This window comes from Monopterus albus, unplaced genomic scaffold (assembly GCF_001952655.1).
Source record: "Monopterus albus unplaced genomic scaffold, M_albus_1.0 scaffold52.1, whole genome shotgun sequence".
NCBI lineage: Eukaryota > Metazoa > Chordata > Actinopteri > Synbranchiformes > Synbranchidae > Monopterus > Monopterus albus.
In genome coordinates, this window is record NW_018127932.1 from 1,346,784 (window position 1) to 1,365,533 (window position 18,750).

The 18,750-nt window shown below is 40.3% G+C and overlaps 1 protein-coding gene across 2 annotated transcripts; it reads left to right on the forward strand.

The window, feature by feature from the left end:
- Positions 1 to 665: 665 nt before the first annotated feature.
- On the forward strand, positions 666 to 13,843 carry zfand4 (zinc finger, AN1-type domain 4). 2 transcript variants are annotated; one of them, XM_020601642.1, is made up of 11 exons: positions 666 to 761; positions 852 to 1,005; positions 2,270 to 2,583; positions 4,048 to 4,123; positions 4,818 to 4,885; positions 5,023 to 5,209; positions 5,681 to 5,825; positions 6,197 to 7,432; positions 7,986 to 8,037; positions 12,473 to 12,590; positions 13,237 to 13,843. In XM_020601642.1, exons 3-11 carry the CDS (start codon positions 2,400 to 2,402, stop codon positions 13,370 to 13,372), a joined length of 2,202 nt encoding a protein of 733 aa, XP_020457298.1. In that variant the 5' UTR covers positions 666 to 761; positions 852 to 1,005; positions 2,270 to 2,399; the 3' UTR covers positions 13,373 to 13,843. The 2 variants fall into 2 exon arrangements, with proteins under 2 accessions (XP_020457298.1, XP_020457299.1); XM_020601643.1 differs by lacking the exon at positions 666 to 761 and having other exon boundaries at positions 769 to 1,005.
- Positions 13,844 to 18,750: the final 4,907 nt, after the last annotated feature.

Sequence of the window (18,750 nt, forward strand, 5' to 3'; positions counted from 1 at the left end):
TTTCCGAGCAGACCAGTAAGCCAACTACAAGGAAACAGTGTAGTTTTGTTTATTAAAACAATTTGTTTCATTTTTGAATTACCGTATTAAGTTTTGGTGTTTTTGCTAAAGTCAGTATTATGAAAGTAAAAAAAAGAGCAATGCTTGACTTCAAGAAATTCTGAAACTGTTGCCACAGTAGATAGTGAGTAAAAGCTCCCAAAACTATAAAATCAGAGTAGTAGGTCATAGCCTGAACTACTTGAACATTTCATTAAAGGTGTCATGCTGTAAGATTACGATGTTTTTGCTGGCATGGGGCTACAAATTGGCAGACAGCCATTTGAAGGGGGATAAAACATTTTTGTGGTAAAAATGTCAAACTGTTCAAACCTGTTTTAATGTTGTCTTTACACATATGGGTGAAAGTATGAAGAAACAGCTGCCTAGAGTCTCAGTCATATGTATTTATAAGTATCATTATCACTAATGTGACCGGAGAGTTGACAGACTATTAAGCCTTTGACGATTACAGATTTAACGACAGCTGTCTGTAAAATTTTACGTTTTGTCCTGACAATTTGGGTCCCAACTCTAAACGACAGTGACTGACTTTGACCCACGGTTTGTTACAAGAGATACCGTGTTGTCCCGCCCACCTCACTATCCGTGACTCCAATTGGTTAATCTGTCTGTCAGTTAAGTGAAGTCACAAAGGTGGTGTTCAGCCGTCTTTGACAGGTATGATGTCGCCAACGAGAGGACCACGGCGACCGACAATGGTAGACGGCCTAGTTTGTTCCGTGTGTAGTTATTAGGGTTGAACGTTATGAAATGCTGCTAAGTCTTGAACGTAATGTTTTCTTTGACAGCTACATCGAACGGGACAGGAGTGAAGCCTGTAGATGTAGCCTAGCTGCCTGCTAGCCAAAGAGAGGTTGCCATTGTTTGAGTTGTTGGCTAACATGGCAACGAAAGCTAATGTTTGCAGCGTCCGCTAGTCGGGCTTCACTATAGACGATATTGGTAAGCATTAATAATAAAATATGACTATTAACCGAGGTTTTAAGCTGCAATTTTAAAACTGGGAGGTATAAAGGCTGATTGTGCGACCCGCTAACGTTAGCGCCTGGACTGAGACGATTGCCAGCTCCATTCATCCCCGTTGTCCGGCAGCTAGCTATCCCAGTTCATTTCTTCTTGCTGAACTGGTCTGTTCTTTCTATTGTGCCGGTGCAGTGAACCAGTGTCAAGTAGTTAAGGTTAAATCTAGCTAGAAGCAGTCTGCAAATAGTGTCGCCTGTAACTTGACAATTTAAGTTAACCCATTTCTTCAGAGAATGGCCTGTAATGACAACCATTAAGTCTCTGAATGGGTATAACGTAGGCCTGGTGTACTAACATTGCGGAACAAACAATCAACGAGACATTTCACCTTCAGTGTTGTGTATCTCATTTGTGGGCTTGAATGGTTACTCCTGTCAGGCCCCAGTAACCTCAACAGTAAAGTGAAAAATGCTATTTAAAGGGTTACTGTGTTTATAAGTACTCTGGACAGCAGCTTGTGGACAACTGTATTCCAAAACATACAGGAGCAGGTTAATGTACAATATAATGCACATCTATTAATTTCATCAGTCCCAAACAGCGAATGCATAACAGGTCACGGACCTCTTCGGACAGGGAGATAACACCTTTCTTATGGTTGTCATTGCTTGAAATTCCCCACAGTCATGGATGGATTAGTGCACAGGCCCTGAGAGGTCATGGGGCCCTTGGTCCTGTGCCTTTGGATGAAGTGATATATTTTTAGCTAGAAAGTTATAGAGCTCAGTTAAAAGACAGAACTAAAACAAAGAGACACAACATAATGATAAAGACATGAAAAAAGACCAAAAATAGGTAACACAGCCATGAGCAAGAAGCAAAGGAATGCAGAATGATACAATAATGATGCAAAAATACTTCAGAGATAAAAAAAAAAAAAGACTACAAAAACATTAAGCCACAAAGACGGACATAAAGTGACTAAAATAAAAATGCATGTGACCTAATTATGTATTGAGTGAAATCTCAAAATGTGTGTGAAACTAAAAAAGACTTGACAAGCAGAGGTTAATGTGTGAATGCAGAGCTTACATGTAAATGTCAAATTTCAGAAGTAGATTATCAAATAAATGACTGTTCTGTGGGAAGCACATAAAGCATATTTAACACAGTGGATTGCTAAGTAATCAAACCTTCAAAAAAGTTATTATAATCATGCTTTCCTTTTGTTTTTACTTTACAGGTGTGGTCATCCTGCATGATGTGTGACAGTCGTGAGTCCAGTGAGCAGTGTCTGTCACTTGCTCTCTCATCTTGGGCCAATACCCTCATTTCACTGTGTCGCTGAATTCTCTCTCCCCCAACCTGCCAAGATGACCAATAGGAAGGAGCCACCCTTCTTTAATGACGACAGTGTGGGAGCTTTTCATTATAAGCTTCCTTTCTATGACACTATGGAGCTCTTCATAGAGACCCTGACAGGGACTTGTTTTGAACTGCGTGTGTTGCCTTTTGAGGCTGTCATTTCAGTCAAGGCAAAGATCCAGAGGCTGGAAGGTACAAAGCTCACTACTGTATTGTTTGCATATTTTAGACTGCTGTTGGGGAAACATGTCTTTTTTTTTTTTATAAGCCAGGGTATTGCACTGATTGTGCCAGCAAGCTGTATCAGTTATTTCAGGGATGCATACTTGTCACCTTTTGGCAAAATTCAACATTTTTATGTCTGAATTGGTCAACGGCATGAATCATGCTGATTGGCAAAGCACAGTGTAGAAATCATTCAGGTAACAGTTTCCCATTTTTAGCTGAGCGGTAGAAATGTTTAACAGCAACCTTTAGTTCTGAATCAGGACCTTCGGTCTATGGAACAAGTAGCTATTGTAGAATAAAGGGTGCCAAAGTCAGTAGACTGTGTCAAATCATATTAGATATCTTCTTCACCATATTTTTTTTTTTACCTTTTATGCTGAGCACCTTTGTTACAGACATTTCTTTCTTTAGCAATGAATTAAGGTTCAACCTTATAATTAGGCTTCATCTCAAAACTCTTGTCAACCTACAGATTTGTTTGTTTATAATTTAAGTAACTAATAAGTTGAACAGTCAGTATGCATATATGAGTCTTGTCTTACGAGATTTACAAGGAGCCTGGGTGCCATGCATGGCTTGTTTTTGGGCAAGAAAAATGTTGTCACCTGTTTGGACCCTTGTCAGATTGCACCTCTGTATTTGATAGACTGAGAAGACGAAGGTTACAGGAATGGCTCCTTGGGAGTGTTGCATATATACCTCCTGCCACACTATTTGTTTGACCACTTAGGAGGTGTGTTGCTCATCACAAACCTTTGGAATCTGTTTTGCACGACAATGCCCTATTCTCAAAGATTTTTATGTTTGTGTTGTTGATTTGGATCAGAGCTCCTCTGGGGCTGACCTTCAGTATTTACATTATTTGCAGCTGTTTTCACTTTCGGTCAGAAAGGCCTCTCTGTGCTCGTTGTGAGGAGGTGTGTCAGTAAAGTTTATATGTTTGCAATGGAGCGTACCACTCTGCAATGAAGGGGCCGCTGCTCACTCACCGATATTGGCTCGGGTCAGCAAGTTCACTCGTTGTTGGCATAGCGAGCTTCCTGGCTTCCCACTGTATCTCATTCCAAAGAGTAGCTCTAGAGAGCCTTTGTACTCATGAGGCAGTCATCCCTCTTCTAGAGCCTTATTGTTTTGGCCTCCTTTGCATAATATCAACTAAAATATAGACGTAGTCCAACCAACCTCACTTATTTAATAGTTTTATTTCTAAGATGAGCTGACTTGGCAAATAGCTCACGTATAAAACCTTTTTTTGGCGCTGAACTGTGGTTTGGCCTTTTCAGAAGTTACATAATTCTGTCTCTAGGAGGCAGACATGAAGCATTCCCATCTCACCTGCCTATCAGGTTATTGAACTTAATCTATGAGATATGTACAGGTCCTTGTCAAATTTGCTTGTTTTCTATCCCACCCTCTCTGACTGTAAAGGTATCCCTGTTGCTCAGCAACACCTCATCTGGAACAATCTGGAGCTGGATGATGAACATTGTCTACATGACTATGGGTAAATCTAATCCTCCCAAACTTCTCTGTTCTTCAGAAAACTTACATACAGACAACAAGGCTTATTGGACTACTACCAGTATGTTTGAAAACACACTGTGTACATTTAAATTCATCTGCATATGCACTTTAAAGGTCTTATTGTTGTGGTGATGATTCAGTCTTGAGTTAATAAAACAAGCCAGAGATATTAAGCTGCATTAGACGACTGATATACTGGGCATACTTAGAGAGATTGCCCCCTTCACTCATCAGTTTATGAGATGCAGACCTCGCCCTCCAGTGCTCTGCTGGCTGCAGATGGTGGTGTTATGAATGTCACTTAATTTTCCACATGAACAGCCTCTGGTGAGTTCTTGCTAAGCTTGCCTATCACACTGCAGCATGCTTTGGAAGTTTTAGAAGCAGAGGGGAGGATAGGCAATAAAACATCTGTTCATATGAAACAAATGTTCCAGTGGAATTCCCAGTCATCCACTTCAGTTTATCTGGAAATCATCCTGATCCTCAGAGGCCTGTTTACTTGAGATCACAGCCTCTCCCCTCTGCCTCAGAAGTAAAGCATTGTACCCTAAATTTAAATACATTGCCCACTGTTACCTCTCCCTTTTCCATTAGAGTTGCTTACTCTGGTATGGGTGCTTGTCATACTTATCACTTTTTCTACTGTATTGATCATCATTCTATGTTTTCAGCATTGCAGAGGGCTGCACTTTGAAACTGGTCTTAGCTATGAGGGGAGGTCCAATTAACACCAGGAAAGGTAAGAAAATGGTCAAAAGAACAGTACAGTCCCAAAATAGCTGGACGTTTTGTAGTTTTGTATTATATTCAAATATTTTTTCAAGTTAAAATACATTTTCTAGTTTGAACCACAAAGCCCCCCTCTTTTTTTGTCAGTTACCATGGAGGATCCTATCAAAGAGGCTGCTGACCCAATGGAGAGCACAAAGGAAACGGGTTGGGAAAAAAGCCTGACCAACAAGCAGGTCACATTCGTGGTCTATCGTGAGGGTGACCAGCTAAATTTCTTCCGTGTGGTTGACAAGGGAGATGGCACCCTGACCCCTCTGTCTGAATCTCTGAGGTCAGGATACTGTCACAATGTCTGTGTTGTTTTTAGTACAATCATTATAGCGTTATGTCCTTAACTGTCCAGATACTGTAATATGCAAGGAATTGTGGGAGAGTTTTGCTCCTGTTGGTTATTTTTGTAACAAATATCAGAACGTAAACAGGCACTACTGTATTCTGTTCTGAGTGTTACGAATAGTGCAATTAAAGAGGCAGAAATACGGAACCAATAGGATAAATAAGTATGCAGCCATTATGAGAACTCAAGTAATTATTCAGTGATAGTTGTGGGTTGCTGTAGCTGAGTTTTTGTCACTAGCAGTGACAAAGATAGTGAGTAGAGCCACTGCCGAGGGGACAAATGAGCAGCATTCTTGTTTGTCATTGCCCCGGTTTTTATTTTTTTTATTTATTTATTTTTTTAAAGAGAGAGCTGCTTCAGATCACTAACAGGAAGAGTGTTTTTGCCTCTCATATATTCCAGTGGTGGCTCGTTGTACAATGTGTACACCGAGGAGGAGGATGGAGAGCATTCTGCAGCTGTGCAGCAGAGTCTCGAGAACTCCATCACCATGAACAAAATGAAGCTGCTCAAAGCCAAGATGGAGGACATGAACCTCAACAAGAAAGTAGGAAATTTTACTCCCTTTCAGAGTGTGAATGTGGCCTCAGACATTTTGTTTAAACCTTCTATGTGTACGTTATTCTTCAAGCTGATTTTTCCACAGTTTCTTAAATCCAAAAAGAATGTAACAAAATTATACCTAATGCTAGTTGTCATAATCATAGTCTGAAATGGTAGTGTGCAACCATTTCTTATAATGCAGATGTGCTGGACCTGACAGTCATTTACATGTTTGTAAGTGGATAGAGCTGTTTTATGCTCATAATTTATTTATACAAGCAGATTAAATCAAATGATGAGATCATGACTGTATTTTTTTTTTTTTAGGATATATGGTATAATCTGACCATCTCTGTCCGTGTCTCTGTCCTCCAGCCGAAGAAGTCCACAAAGGTAAAACCACGGCCTCCTGTCAGCCCACATCCCTGCGGTGGCTCGATAGGACCTTCCAGCACACGACACCATCATCGCCTGTTTCATGCACTCCCCCAGATCAACCAGTCTCGGCAGTCAAATCCACAACTACCTCCAATCATTGATCATGAATCCATAGACCCCTCCTCATCCTCTGCTGCTACAGCCGCTGCCCACATGTCCATCGCTAGACGGCCTCCTCCCTCATTCTCCTCATCCTCTTGTTATATGCTTCAAGAGGAGGAGCCATGGGAGACCTGCCCGCCATTTGCAAAGATTCGTCCCCCTCCCAAAGTTTCACGGTTGGACATCGGCAGCACCAGGTTGATGAGGGATTGTGTGTACCCTCAGCTCCCTCCATTGTGTACCAGAGGGCCACCTGAAGCCACCTTTGACCCAGTTGAGCCAGCAGGGGAGGCAGTCAGGCTGGATTTGTTAGAGGAAGCTGCTGGGCTGGTGGCACCAGCACAGCCTAGAGCTTCATTAGGTAAACTGTCAGACTCCCTAAATCTGGATGTCCCTACACAACCAGAGGGAGGTTGTCGGTCTGGCGATATTGGGGCTCAACGCCAGCTGCCCGTCTCCCCATCCCCGCTCAGTACCTGGACACTTGGGACAAGTGATACTCTCACCAGCAGTGCTGATAGGACACAGCTTGGCACTTCATTTCATATTGGCCCTCCCTCTCAAATACCTGCCTCCACTTCACCATCCACTTCAACCAGACCGCTGCCTCAACCTTTTGACTCCACTCTCTCCTGTTTACAGTCCAACCTTCAAGCACAATCCTCAGCACATGTGAAGCCAGGCGACGCATCCCTTCACCCCTCCACCTCATCAATTCATCCACCACGTTTTCGTGGCATTAAAGTGGAGTCACCTGGCAAGAGACCAGAGCTGATCTCCAAGAGGGAAGCAAGAGGCATCACTAAAATGACCAACCAATCCTGTACAGAGCCAGTGGCCTCTCTGAGCAACTCTGAGCTCTTGACTTCTCTCTCCACAAGGGCTCCCAACAGCAGCAGCAGGGACAGCCTTAGAGAGCCTCTGGGACTTGCAGTCTCATTGCCCCCTCCTGCTGTCTCAGGACAGGGCAGACTTGGCTCCAAGCTGCCATTCATCCCAACTAATAGGCTCCTTCAAGAAGATATCATAAGACAAATGTCACCAGTGCACCAAGCAGCATCCTCTTACAAGGTGAGTAAAGATAGGTGTCAGTATTTACTGCTACAAGTAGAGTTGTGGAATTGCTTTTAATGCTAAAGTGTTTTGCTGTGAAGTGTTTTATTGTGTTCTGTAAATTGCTCTCACTTAAATTTGAGTAATACTGACCATTAGAATTTGTCTATGCTCATCCCAAACTACAAAGTTAGCAAATGCTCAAAAGCAGAACAGAGTGGATGATGCGAAACTCTGCATAGTTTTCACAGCATTATGGTCACTCACATCACTTTATATTAAAATAGCTTTGCACAAATGTTCAAAAACTGCATACGCTGTATTGATGATTAGTTGGGATTCCATACTGTGACCGATTTCATTAAGATCACTTATTTAGAGAAACATGCCTATGTATTTTTTATGATGAGCTCTTTTCTAGTTAAGATACTAGACATATTTTTGTTAGTTTTACTTACTTGAGTTGACTACTTGAAGCTCTATTCCTGCACAGTATTGTTTCTCAAAGGTTGAGCACTGCAGTCATTTTATTGATTTGCTCTAAAAAGATGTTATTTTGTTATTTTGCAAGGCCAACACTCTGGCATCAACTGGGGGAGTCGTGACTGCATTCGGGAGAATAGGTAAAGGAGACACACAAACGGTTTTAATTTGGATTGGACATGTATACAGCATTATATTTTTAAAGCACTATTGCCAAAATGCATACATGGTGGCCAAACAGTTCAAGAGCTGTGACTATTGAAAGGTGCATTCACTTACAGAGAGGGTGTTGTTTGTTAGCCTTCTGTGCATGTTGTAGGAGCAAAACAACAAAGCACCACAATGGTTTAAATATTCATTATTTTTACAACTGCAGAAGCAGCACAAACAACAGAAAGGTGGTGGGCGTACACATCAGCACACTCAGTTACTGGTGTATTTATGTCAGCCACTGATGCTCAAACGCAGCAGTCTACTGCAAAGAGCATTGAACAACCCAAATGACCACTGCACATGAATGATGCTTCACTCAGTCTTTACTTTCAGCTGCATTGCCACACAGAGTTGCAAAAGGAATACATTATAAATACAAAAAATTTTTAGTTGTAGCCACTCCAGTATGTTGACTCTGGCCTTCACACCCCAATAACCTGTTCGAAAAAGGTTTGTGTAGTCCTCAAGCTGGGTTTTTTCCCCTTTGGTTGAACTCTTGGGGTCATTTTATAAAGATATAAGTCTAAAAATGACAGTTTTTGGTTAGTTTACATTTACCTTCTATGTAGATCCACTCAAGCTCTGTCAGAGTATATGAGGATTCTTGGAAGATATTTTCTGCAGAGTTCAAGTCTGGACTGTAGTCAAGGGGCCACTCAAGGACACTCAGTCTTGAATCCGTTCTGGTATTGTACTGACTCTGTGTACTTCATGTTGTGCTGAAAAGTGAGACATCTTGTGTAATGAGGTTGCCTGTGCTCTTGACATTGTTTTCCCAAAACTCTGTCTATATTTGACATCAGTTATGGTTCCTTCAATCAGGGCATCTTGTGGTTCCTCGTAACAGGATGTTCTGCCTCCACACTTTATTATAGTGAAGTTTTGTTAGTTATAAGCAGTGGATATTGAAGCATTCAGTGTGAAGAGTTTTTTTGTTTCACCAGACCAGATTTATTTGTTTGAATGTGTTCTCACTTTGTTGTCATTGGGTAATGTGTACAGTCTTATGCAAAAGTTTAGGCACCCCTTGATAAATAACAGATTTTGGTGATTTTTTATTTGAACAGATGTTAACAGTTTCTCTTGGAAATGGAAAAAATGCACAATATTTTCTGCAAACAGTGATGCATAGTTACTTCTTATGCCATAAATTGAACAAAAATAAAAAATAAAAACATTATTATGGCATGGTGCAAAAGTTTGGGCACCCTACACAATCAGTACTTAGTAACACCTCCTCTGGCAGATATCACAGCTTGCAAACGCTTTTCATAGCCAGCTAAAAGTCTTTCAATTCTTGTACTTGGGATCTTCTCCCATTCTTCCTTGCAAAAGGCTTCTAGTTCTGTAATATTCTTTGGTCGTCTTGCATGCACAGCTCTTTTAAGATCTACCCACAAATTTTCAATGATGTTTAAATCAGGGGACTGTGATGGCCATTCCAAAACCTTCAGCCTGCGTCTCTTGAGGTATTCCATAGTGGATTTCGAGGTATGTTTAGGATCATTGTCCTGTTGTAGAAGCCATCCTCTTTTCAGCTTCAGCTTTTTTACAGATGGTGTGATGTTTGCTTCCAGAATTTGCTGGTATTTAGTGGAATCCATTCTTCCCTCCACCCGTGCAATGTTTCCTGTGCCACTGGCTGCAACACAACCCCAGAGCATGATAGATCCACCCCCATGCTTAATAGTTGGCAAGGTGTTCTTTTCATGAAATGCTGCTCCTTTTTTTCTCCAAACATGCCTTTGCTGATTGTGTCCAAAGAGTTCTATTTTAACTTCATCAGTCCACAGCACTTGTTTCCAAAACGCATCGGGCTTCTGTAGATGTCCTGTTGCATACTTCAGATGTTGGATTTTATGATGGGGACGCAGATAAGGTTTTCTTCTGCTGACTCTTCCATGAAGGCCTTGTCTGTGCAAGCATCGCTGCACAGTGGAACGGTGCACCACCACTCCTGAGTCTGCTAAATCTTCCTGCAGGTTTTTTGCAGTCAAATGGGGGTTTTGATTTGTCTTTCTGACCAGCATACGAGCAGTTCTGTCCGAGAGTTTTCTTGGTCTTCCAGATCTCATCTTGACCTCCACAGTTCCCCTGATCTGCCATCTCTTAATTACATTTCTTACTGTGGAAACTGCAAGCTGACAACGCTTTGCTATCTTCTTGTAGCCTTCTCCTGCATTGTGGGCATCAATAACTTTCATTTTCAGGGTCTTACACAGCTGCTTAGAGGAACCCATGGTTGCTGGGTGTCCACAAGTGTGTGCACAAGGTTTGAAGAGTCAAGGTATTTGTACAGCTTTGAAATTGGCATTTACCAATGACAGCTGTTGCTGTGCATCAGATCTACCGAGCTGATTAAGGTCTGAAACCTTGTGAGAGACTTTGAGACTCTGGAACTCTTAGGGTGCCCAAACTTTTGCACCATGCCATAATAATGTTTTTATTTTTTATTTTTGTTCAATTTATGGCATAAGAAGTAACTATGCATCACTGTTTGCTGAAAATATTGTGCATTTTTTCCATTTCCAAGAGAAACTGTGTTAACATCTGTTCAAATAAAAAATCACCAAAATCTGTTATTTATCAAGGGGTGCCTAAACTTTTGCATAAGACTGTAGGTAAATTAGGGAGGTACTGCAAAATCAGCAACTGAACCATTCAGTACATTTCCTAGTAACACTCTATTTTAAAACTGAATCTTTTTCCTGTGGTTGTCTTGAAACAACTGTGTAATTCTGTATTCAATATGGAGGAAATGGAAACAATGTTCAGCTATATAAGTTTCCAGTATTGTGCTGTTTCACAAAAAACATGTTTCCCTTTAATTACTACTTCATAATTGTTTCCAAGAAATGTCCTTGACAGTTATTTGAGAAGTCCAGATCTGTGACTCTGTGATTCTGATCTGTTGCTCATGGAGGCCCATTGTACTCCAGGCACACCACCTTTTACAGACATCCCACTGTTCTCCTTTATAACGTGGAAACCTCTGTCTCTAGTGACTGAACTGCAGAACAATACACTGAAAATATCAACACTGACAGCACGTGAAACTCTTAATTACAAAAGAAGCTACCTCTCTCAGTGCACCGTGTGTCTACGGCACTGCTGTGTGCACAGAAAATGTACATATCAGATCCTCAGTAGTTAATGAATCAGGTAAGGATTGGGAGCCAGTGAAACTTAACAGACTACTCCTAATTGAATGTAATCAAATTCAAGTAAAATCTACACAGCAGAATATGGAAAATGTGGGATTTGAATATATTTGAGCGTATTTTACGTCTGTACGGTAGCAGATTAAAGTGCACAAACCAAACAAAAAAAGGATGCAATCCTACTCTGAGCTGCTTGTCAGTGAGCTTCCTGTACCTTCGTCAAAGAGCTGTCGGTTTTATCTATATGTTCCTGTATCCCCAACCTAGCCAGGCTTCTAGGCACGATTATCACATGTGGGCTGACATAAGCCGGTGGCTCCTGACTTGTGACGGTGTATTTTCTAAAACTACGACAAGGTAATGGTTCATATAGCAAAGCTATTTTTTAAATCCCTTTTCAGATGGAAACATACTATCCATGATTGACAACTTTTCAGACCATTTCAGGAAAAACTGTCACAAATTTATTACTGTTTCCATCTCATTTAATTGACTGCAGTTATTTTTAAATGCACACTTCATTATAAACCAAGCTTGAAATTAACTGTCAGGGTAACAGAGAACCCATAGATAAGAGCAAAGGACTGTGACAGTTGGAAAATTGTTTTTGTGGGATTATTTTGAGGCAGTTTTATCCTTTGGCTATCAGGTGGCCGACATTAAGCGTGCACAATACATGACATGGTAATACTCTCCATGTGCTCAAAGAAATGACAAGATAGGAAGTTGGAGAAAATAAAGTAAAACTATGACAACTGACAGGTTTCAGAAAAGTGCAGTGAAACTTTAAACATATTGCAATCCTGGCCAGACTCCAGTTCATAATGCCACAACAGGTGTTTTGCCTTTTGAATATTCGTGAAAAGGGCTGCTTTCACATCACTGCTGCGGTTTGATCAGATATTCAGCCTGACCGAAAGTACAAATTTTCTCCTATCCGTGACATGTTATGGCTTTGTGATGCTGTGATAGATTGTTAAATGAGCCAAGGGCTTTATCAGGAAGAAGAAAAAGTTGTTAAATGTTCCTTTTAGCCCTGGTTTAAAACGTGAAATGGAATCAGCTTAATGAAGGCAACCAAGCTACGTGACTGAACCTTGTGCACAGTAGATTTGTTTCAGGGACTGATAAAAACCTTTTCACTCGACAGTTAGTACACTGGCTCCAGTAACATCAGTACAAATGTTTCCTCTCCTTTCAGGTACTCCAACATACCATCTACCTCCAGTCAAGGCCCCCACAGGCAACAAGAAGAAGAGCTCAAAGTACTGCTTCCTTTGTGGCAAGAAGACAGGCCTAGCCACCAGCTATGAGTGCAGGTACAAGGGCCTCCAGCATTCCCACCTGCGCTCGCTCTCTGCCTGACTCTAAATCAAATCACTCCTAATTTGTCAGCCTTGCCCTTATAGTAGAACGAGGTCTTTTTCCTGGTTTATCATTTTGTCTCTCGACCATCTCTCCAGTGAAAACACATCTGTGTTCACTGCTTGTTCTGCCACAAGTTATTAGCTTTACCCAAGTTTCTCTCCTAGACATCGGTCTGGATCACTTCCCTCTCTCGGGCCTTGTTGAGGGCACACACATTGAATCTGATGCAACAGTATGTAATCTCTTTAACGCCAGCCACTTGAAGATGTTGAGTCATTTAAAGGGCAGAGCTCAGGGCCAGTGTAGTCATATGGTGAATTTTGTGATTAAGTGAGTAAACTAACTTTCTCAGTATTAGTGTTCACTAATTATATAAAGCAAATATCTCTTGCTCTTTTTTTTTTAAACTGAGTTGACATTAAAATCCCCCTCTTTGTGCTTCAGAGGAGTTAAAATAGCAAGACTCACTCAGCAGAGTAGCCTGATGAGTAAGCAGCCTGTAAGGTCTCGAGGAGAAGAAACTATAAATGAATCACGTATTATTTTGGGATATTTTTTGCTTTCATACTGAAATATGTGTTTATTTAACTCTTTCAGGTGTGGTCACAACTTTTGCGCCACCCACCGCTACGCAGAGACGCATGATTGCACTTACGACTACAAGAGTGCAGGACGGCGATTTCTGCAAGAGACCAACCCTCTTATCAGTGCTCCCAAGCTGCCTAAGATCTAGACCCTACAACCTGCACATAGAAGACCACAGGTTAAACAGACTGAATAGAAGAGATTCTCCCTTCACTTCTAGCAGAAATCCAAACGTATTCACCACTGTGTGCTTTTTTTTAAGTCAGCTGAGTTTACTTAAAATTTAAGTAAAATATTCCATAAAGCCAAGTGTGAACACACAAGTAGACTGAAATGGCACAGAGCTAATTGTGACCTCTTCACAATGAAGTTTGTTGTTTTTATCCGTTACCTTTTTTTCTGCTGCATCAAAACAAAACAAGAAACTGCATGTATGTAGGTAGTTTTTGCTTAATATATCGGATGCACGTTCAGATATCTGTTTCTAGTTTTGCCAGCTTTGTTTTTTTTTTCTTAAACCAGGACTGCTGTTGACTTTTAATTTGACAAATCTTTGACAGATGCACTTTAGAAATATCATATTTATAAGTTTGACTTTGCTCATTGTGCGGGGGAAGGACACTTAAGTTTTTGTGTTGCTTATCAATAGTTTGCTGTGATCAAGATTTTTATTTCCTTCACCTCTAAATGTCTTTTTTTTTTAAACACAGGCACACACAACATCACTAATGGATTTTTTCCTAAAAGAGATCAATACACCCACTTATTGATGGAGTACTTAATATTTATTAATGAATACCATTATTTAAATTCAAAGTTGGTTTTTAAATAGAAGGTATGCAATGTGTGTAGCAGTGAATGTCAGTTGTAATCTGTATGCCTATCAAGTAAAATGTATTAGAATTGGAGGGGTGGTTATGGTGTTCATGAGGTGTCTACAGTACGGTGGTTGCCATAAAAAAATCTTTTGTAAGTCTTTTTTTATTGCTGAGTTGTTGGTATAGTATCTATGGAGGGGAGGGGGTGATCTAATTGATCAAATAAACTTTCTTTCCATACATATGGTTTCAGGTGGAAGTGTACTTTTAGTTCTGCTTTAATGTCCTTATTTATTTGCAATTTCCTCATGTTTTGCTGCTGTTGTTCCTCATTTTTCCACATTGAATGTTTGACCTTTACTTCAGTTTGCCCTTCTCATCACATTGCTGCATACATTTTCTTTTTTTTTTTTTTTTTTACCTACTGAACTTTAGACCCCACCTCATTGTCCTAATTCTAAGCAAGGTTTGGGCAGCGATAGTTAAGTTAAACACCTTGTTAGGTCCTCCTTAATCAGCTCTTCATCACCTCTCAGGATTAAACCTGGTCATCTTACTACTAGGCTACTATCTGCTAATGTGTTATTCAGCAGGTGTTATCTCTGACTAAAACAGGAGCAAATGTGTGAACTGGGAATTTGCTCTAGAAGTGTTTAAATGATAATGTTGGATATCATCAGTTATGGAAAATAAAAAGATGTATTATTACATTGTGGGGGGGGATGGGGGGGTTCACCACAGGTTCACACTTTTCAGATCAAGTTCTGATAGCAGTATTGACAGATGAATTGATCCCACTGGGCCTTTTGCCACTGGTTCATATTTTCAAATCCTGTCTGCACATTAATAATTTTATCAGGGAGTGCACTTCAAAGCTGTGGTTTTTGCACATGCATGCAAAATACAAACTAATCTTGGATAGTGGGGTGAAGATAACGTCGCACTCAGTGAATATGAGGACACTTGGTGTAATCACATAGAGTAAATATGTTGTCTTTCTGAGTAGAAAGGATCAGGTGAAAAGTGGGGGTGCTTTCACCTGCGATGCTGTTCCTGTACAACAGATAAATCTTGACCTGAGTCATGTCTCAGTGTTTTTATCCTTGCTTTCCTGTTTCATGTTGTCTGGCTTTGATCCAAGATAACTGGGAAGTGCAGCATACACTGCTGAAATGCTGCTTCGTCTCTCTTGGCAGGTTTGTGCACCATAGCATGGAGAAGGTCATCTTTTTTTTAAAAAAGGATGGAATTTACAGAAATCTCAAAATGAATTTTAGAAAAACACTTTATGCTGATTATATTTCAAAATCCTCAGCACACCAGCAAGAAGGATGATTCATATTACAAAGGTTCTGTCTATTTAAAAAATGGTTTTGACAAAATTTGTAATGTAGCCACCTGAACGAGGTGAATACATTAATATTAAAAAACCTTTTTGAATGATAAACATGTCACTAGTTACCAGGATTTAATGCTAACACAATAAGATGGTGAACATGTTAAATATTATGTTTGCTGATCAAATGCTTTTGCACTATTTTAAAATGCAATGTTAACATTCAGTGTAAAACAGCTGTGCTTAAGTGCAGCGTCACAGAGGTGCTAGCAGGGCTGCAAACTATTCTTTTAATAAATTGATTGTTTTATGTATTGAAGGGCGCATTAAAAACCCATTATCTATGATTCATGATGGTGAACTTTACGCAGCCTGTGAAAAGAGTTACATAAAATCTTCTGTAGCCCTGAAAGGACTTTGTCTGACACGTGATGTGACATCACACAGGTATCTTGGCTGGTCTTGGATTGGCTGCAAAGCCTATGTTATAAACTGGGCTGTGGAGTTTGAACAGCTGTATTGATTTGACCATTCTTTTTTAAATGCATCTTGTGAGACCCCCAACTTTATAAAAGTGCAGTAGCCTGAAAAATTGCTGGAGTACTCTTTGCAACACAGTGAACCTTTTTTGATGTGTACAGATTTTTGTCTGAGTATTTCATTTGGTTTCTTTCAGCTGTTTCTTCAGTGGAACAATCATCCATGGTTCCTATGCAGTGTATCACACAAACACACAAACCAAAAGCTTATTTTCTGTTTCAGGATTATTCAGCTCACCTCTTGCACCTCTGCCAAGTGCTGCAAGTCTATATTTTGCACAGAATAAAGAATCAAGAAACAGTGCTTTCTCTTTCTTTTTGGAAATATGGATTTTGGAGAAACAGTTCAGCGAAGCTGGAAGAGAACATATTCAGCATTATAGGACAGGAAAGGATTGTGTTGGGTTATGGATTTCCTCTTACAAATAATCAAATTGAAACTTTAAACAGAGTAATTTTGCTTCTAATTTCTGTTATATTTTCTGTTCCCATATAATGTGTCATGTGTCATTATCAGGGGCTGCGGTCATCATTGACTAGACTTGTTCAAACTCTCTCTCTCAAACTCTTAACTATGAAACGTACTGCTGTAATGAGGAACCACAGTCACAAGTTGAAACCAACCCACAAGAATGTGAAAGACATAAGTAACAGCAGTTTGATACATGCAGTATTTACTAATGTTAATGTAACTGAATAAGATATGATCAAACTCCTTTTTCATCAAGTATTTGTGGTATTGATACATTTTTTTCTGGAGTCACAACAATGACACTACCACTCAACCTTGTGTGTTGTTCTGAAAATATGTCTGTGCTTGTAAGAAATAAAACTGAACAATGTTGCGCCACGTCAGGTACCACCAGTCTAACAGGTTTAGTGTGCCAGGTAAGAAAGCAGGAACAAGTCGCATCACCAAAATCTTAACACTTTGAAAGATTGTTCCAGGTAAGAAAGCAGGAACAAGTCACATCACCAAAATCTTAACACTTTGAAAGCATAGGGAGGTCTTTTACCATCTCACCCCACTCGGTTCCAAGCCCACCCACTGACAAATCTACTGACCTCTTGAGGCAAACCTATCTTCTTCTACCTGTCTGCTGACCCCCCTCTTTGTCTTTTACCCACCACCCTTTTCTTCCTCTCATATCTCTTTCTACTTTTTTCATTTAGCAGCCCAGTCTGGTACACTTAATGAAATTTAGCATATCGGCCACCTACTCTTAAACCATCCAGTCCTACCTGTTAAACAAACACGCCCTGTCCTTATCTAGGAGAAACTCAGTATGTTTGCTTGTTTGGCTGGTAGGGTTGGGTCCACCAGTCAAACTCAGTGTACATGTAAGTATGTCTCTCTGGCTGCTTTCCCCCTCTTTAGCATTCTCAAGTCCTGTAAATGTGGTGAAAAGGCTTTTTTACTGTCAACACAACAGCTGTGTTTCACTTGCCTGCAATAAGCCACATCCTAATTTCTCTACCCCATGCAATATTTCTCTAATGCAGACACACTTGCATGTCAATTTGGCCAGTTCACTTCTGAGGTGCCTGCTTTGTCCAGACAGAGCACAGAGCCTGCATTGTCCCAGCCCAAGGCGGACTGAGCATCAGTAATAAGCACAAACACGGCGACAGGTTTCACAGAGATAGAGCTAAAGCTTTGAGTCAACAGAGGATGCATGCTATTGTTTGATGAGTGAGCTTCTCCCAACATGCTGCACTGTGAGTCAGGGGCTCTCTTGGTGTGGAATTACAGTTAACTCAGTGCAGTACTCTGTAGGGTATTCAGGCAGACTGAAGCTTTCTTCTAGTAGTTATTTTCTATTGGCTAAGAAGTCTATTGAATACTATGCATAAAGTAAGTGTTATGTTAGTAATGTTACAAGGAAAGTCTAGAATGACAAATAATAGAAATTATGTTTATCATCATCACATCATCTACTTTAAAGGAATTGTTTGGGAAATACTCTTATTCGCTATCTGTCAGTGAGTCAGATGATGAGATGGATATTCACTCATATCTGTGTTAAATATGACACAACAGCTAAAAAAAAGCTTCACAACAGACATCAGCATTAACTTGGGGTACATCCCAAGTCTCTTATATGCACCTCACTTGCATCTTAGTCCCAGCCACATAAGAAGAAAAGATGCAAGGAGAAAGGAATCAAGGAAACATATTTTAAGAGGCATGAGATGTACTTTCATCTGATCCTTCATCTGAAGCGTCCAGTCACTAACTGAGTTCAGCAAAATGGGGGTCCTTATTGTCACTCGTGGCTTCTTGGGGCAGCCTCCTTGATCCTCACTTCTCAGGGCAGATGCAAGTCTTGGGACCTCCCCCTAAGGAACAATCGTATAAGATGCTTGAGATGCAGCCTTTGAGTTGTGTCTCTGTCCTCTCTCCTTTTCACTCTGTTTTGGTCTCCGCCAACCCCTGAGAAAAATATCTGGCTCTTCAACTCCTAAATGCTCCACTATGTTCAACATGTAGTTGTCTCTCTGCTCTGCTGTTTGGTGCTAGACAGGTAGCATATTGCTGCCTGTTGCTGCTGGATTATCAAACCCCAGCAATTAAAGATGCTAAAGCACTTCATAGAGAGAAATTGTAGAGTTAAATTTATTTGTTTATTTTTGTTGGGTTATAATTCTCTGTGGATTTGTCCCTACCAGCATCATATTTACATTACACCTAACTATGAGCAACTGATATAAAATATTAATTATGGAAGCTTTCAATTTTTCAGTTCATATACCATAATAAGTAAGCTCAATTCCAGCTTTAAGCTTCCATTATCATCTTCTTCTTCATTACCTTCATCATTCTCATCCTCAA

Excerpts from the sequence above, each read along its gene's own strand:
- zfand4 (XM_020601642.1), top strand. The coding sequence starts at position 2,400 with ATGACCAATAGGAAGGAGCCACCCTTCTTTAATGACGACAGTGTGGGA. Across the intron at positions 4,124-4,817 it reads CATTGTCTACATGACTATGG|CATTGCAGAGGGCTGCACTT; the intron begins GTAAATCTAATC and ends CTATGTTTTCAG. Across the intron at positions 7,433-7,985 it reads AAGCAGCATCCTCTTACAAG|GCCAACACTCTGGCATCAAC; the intron begins GTGAGTAAAGAT and ends TTATTTTGCAAG.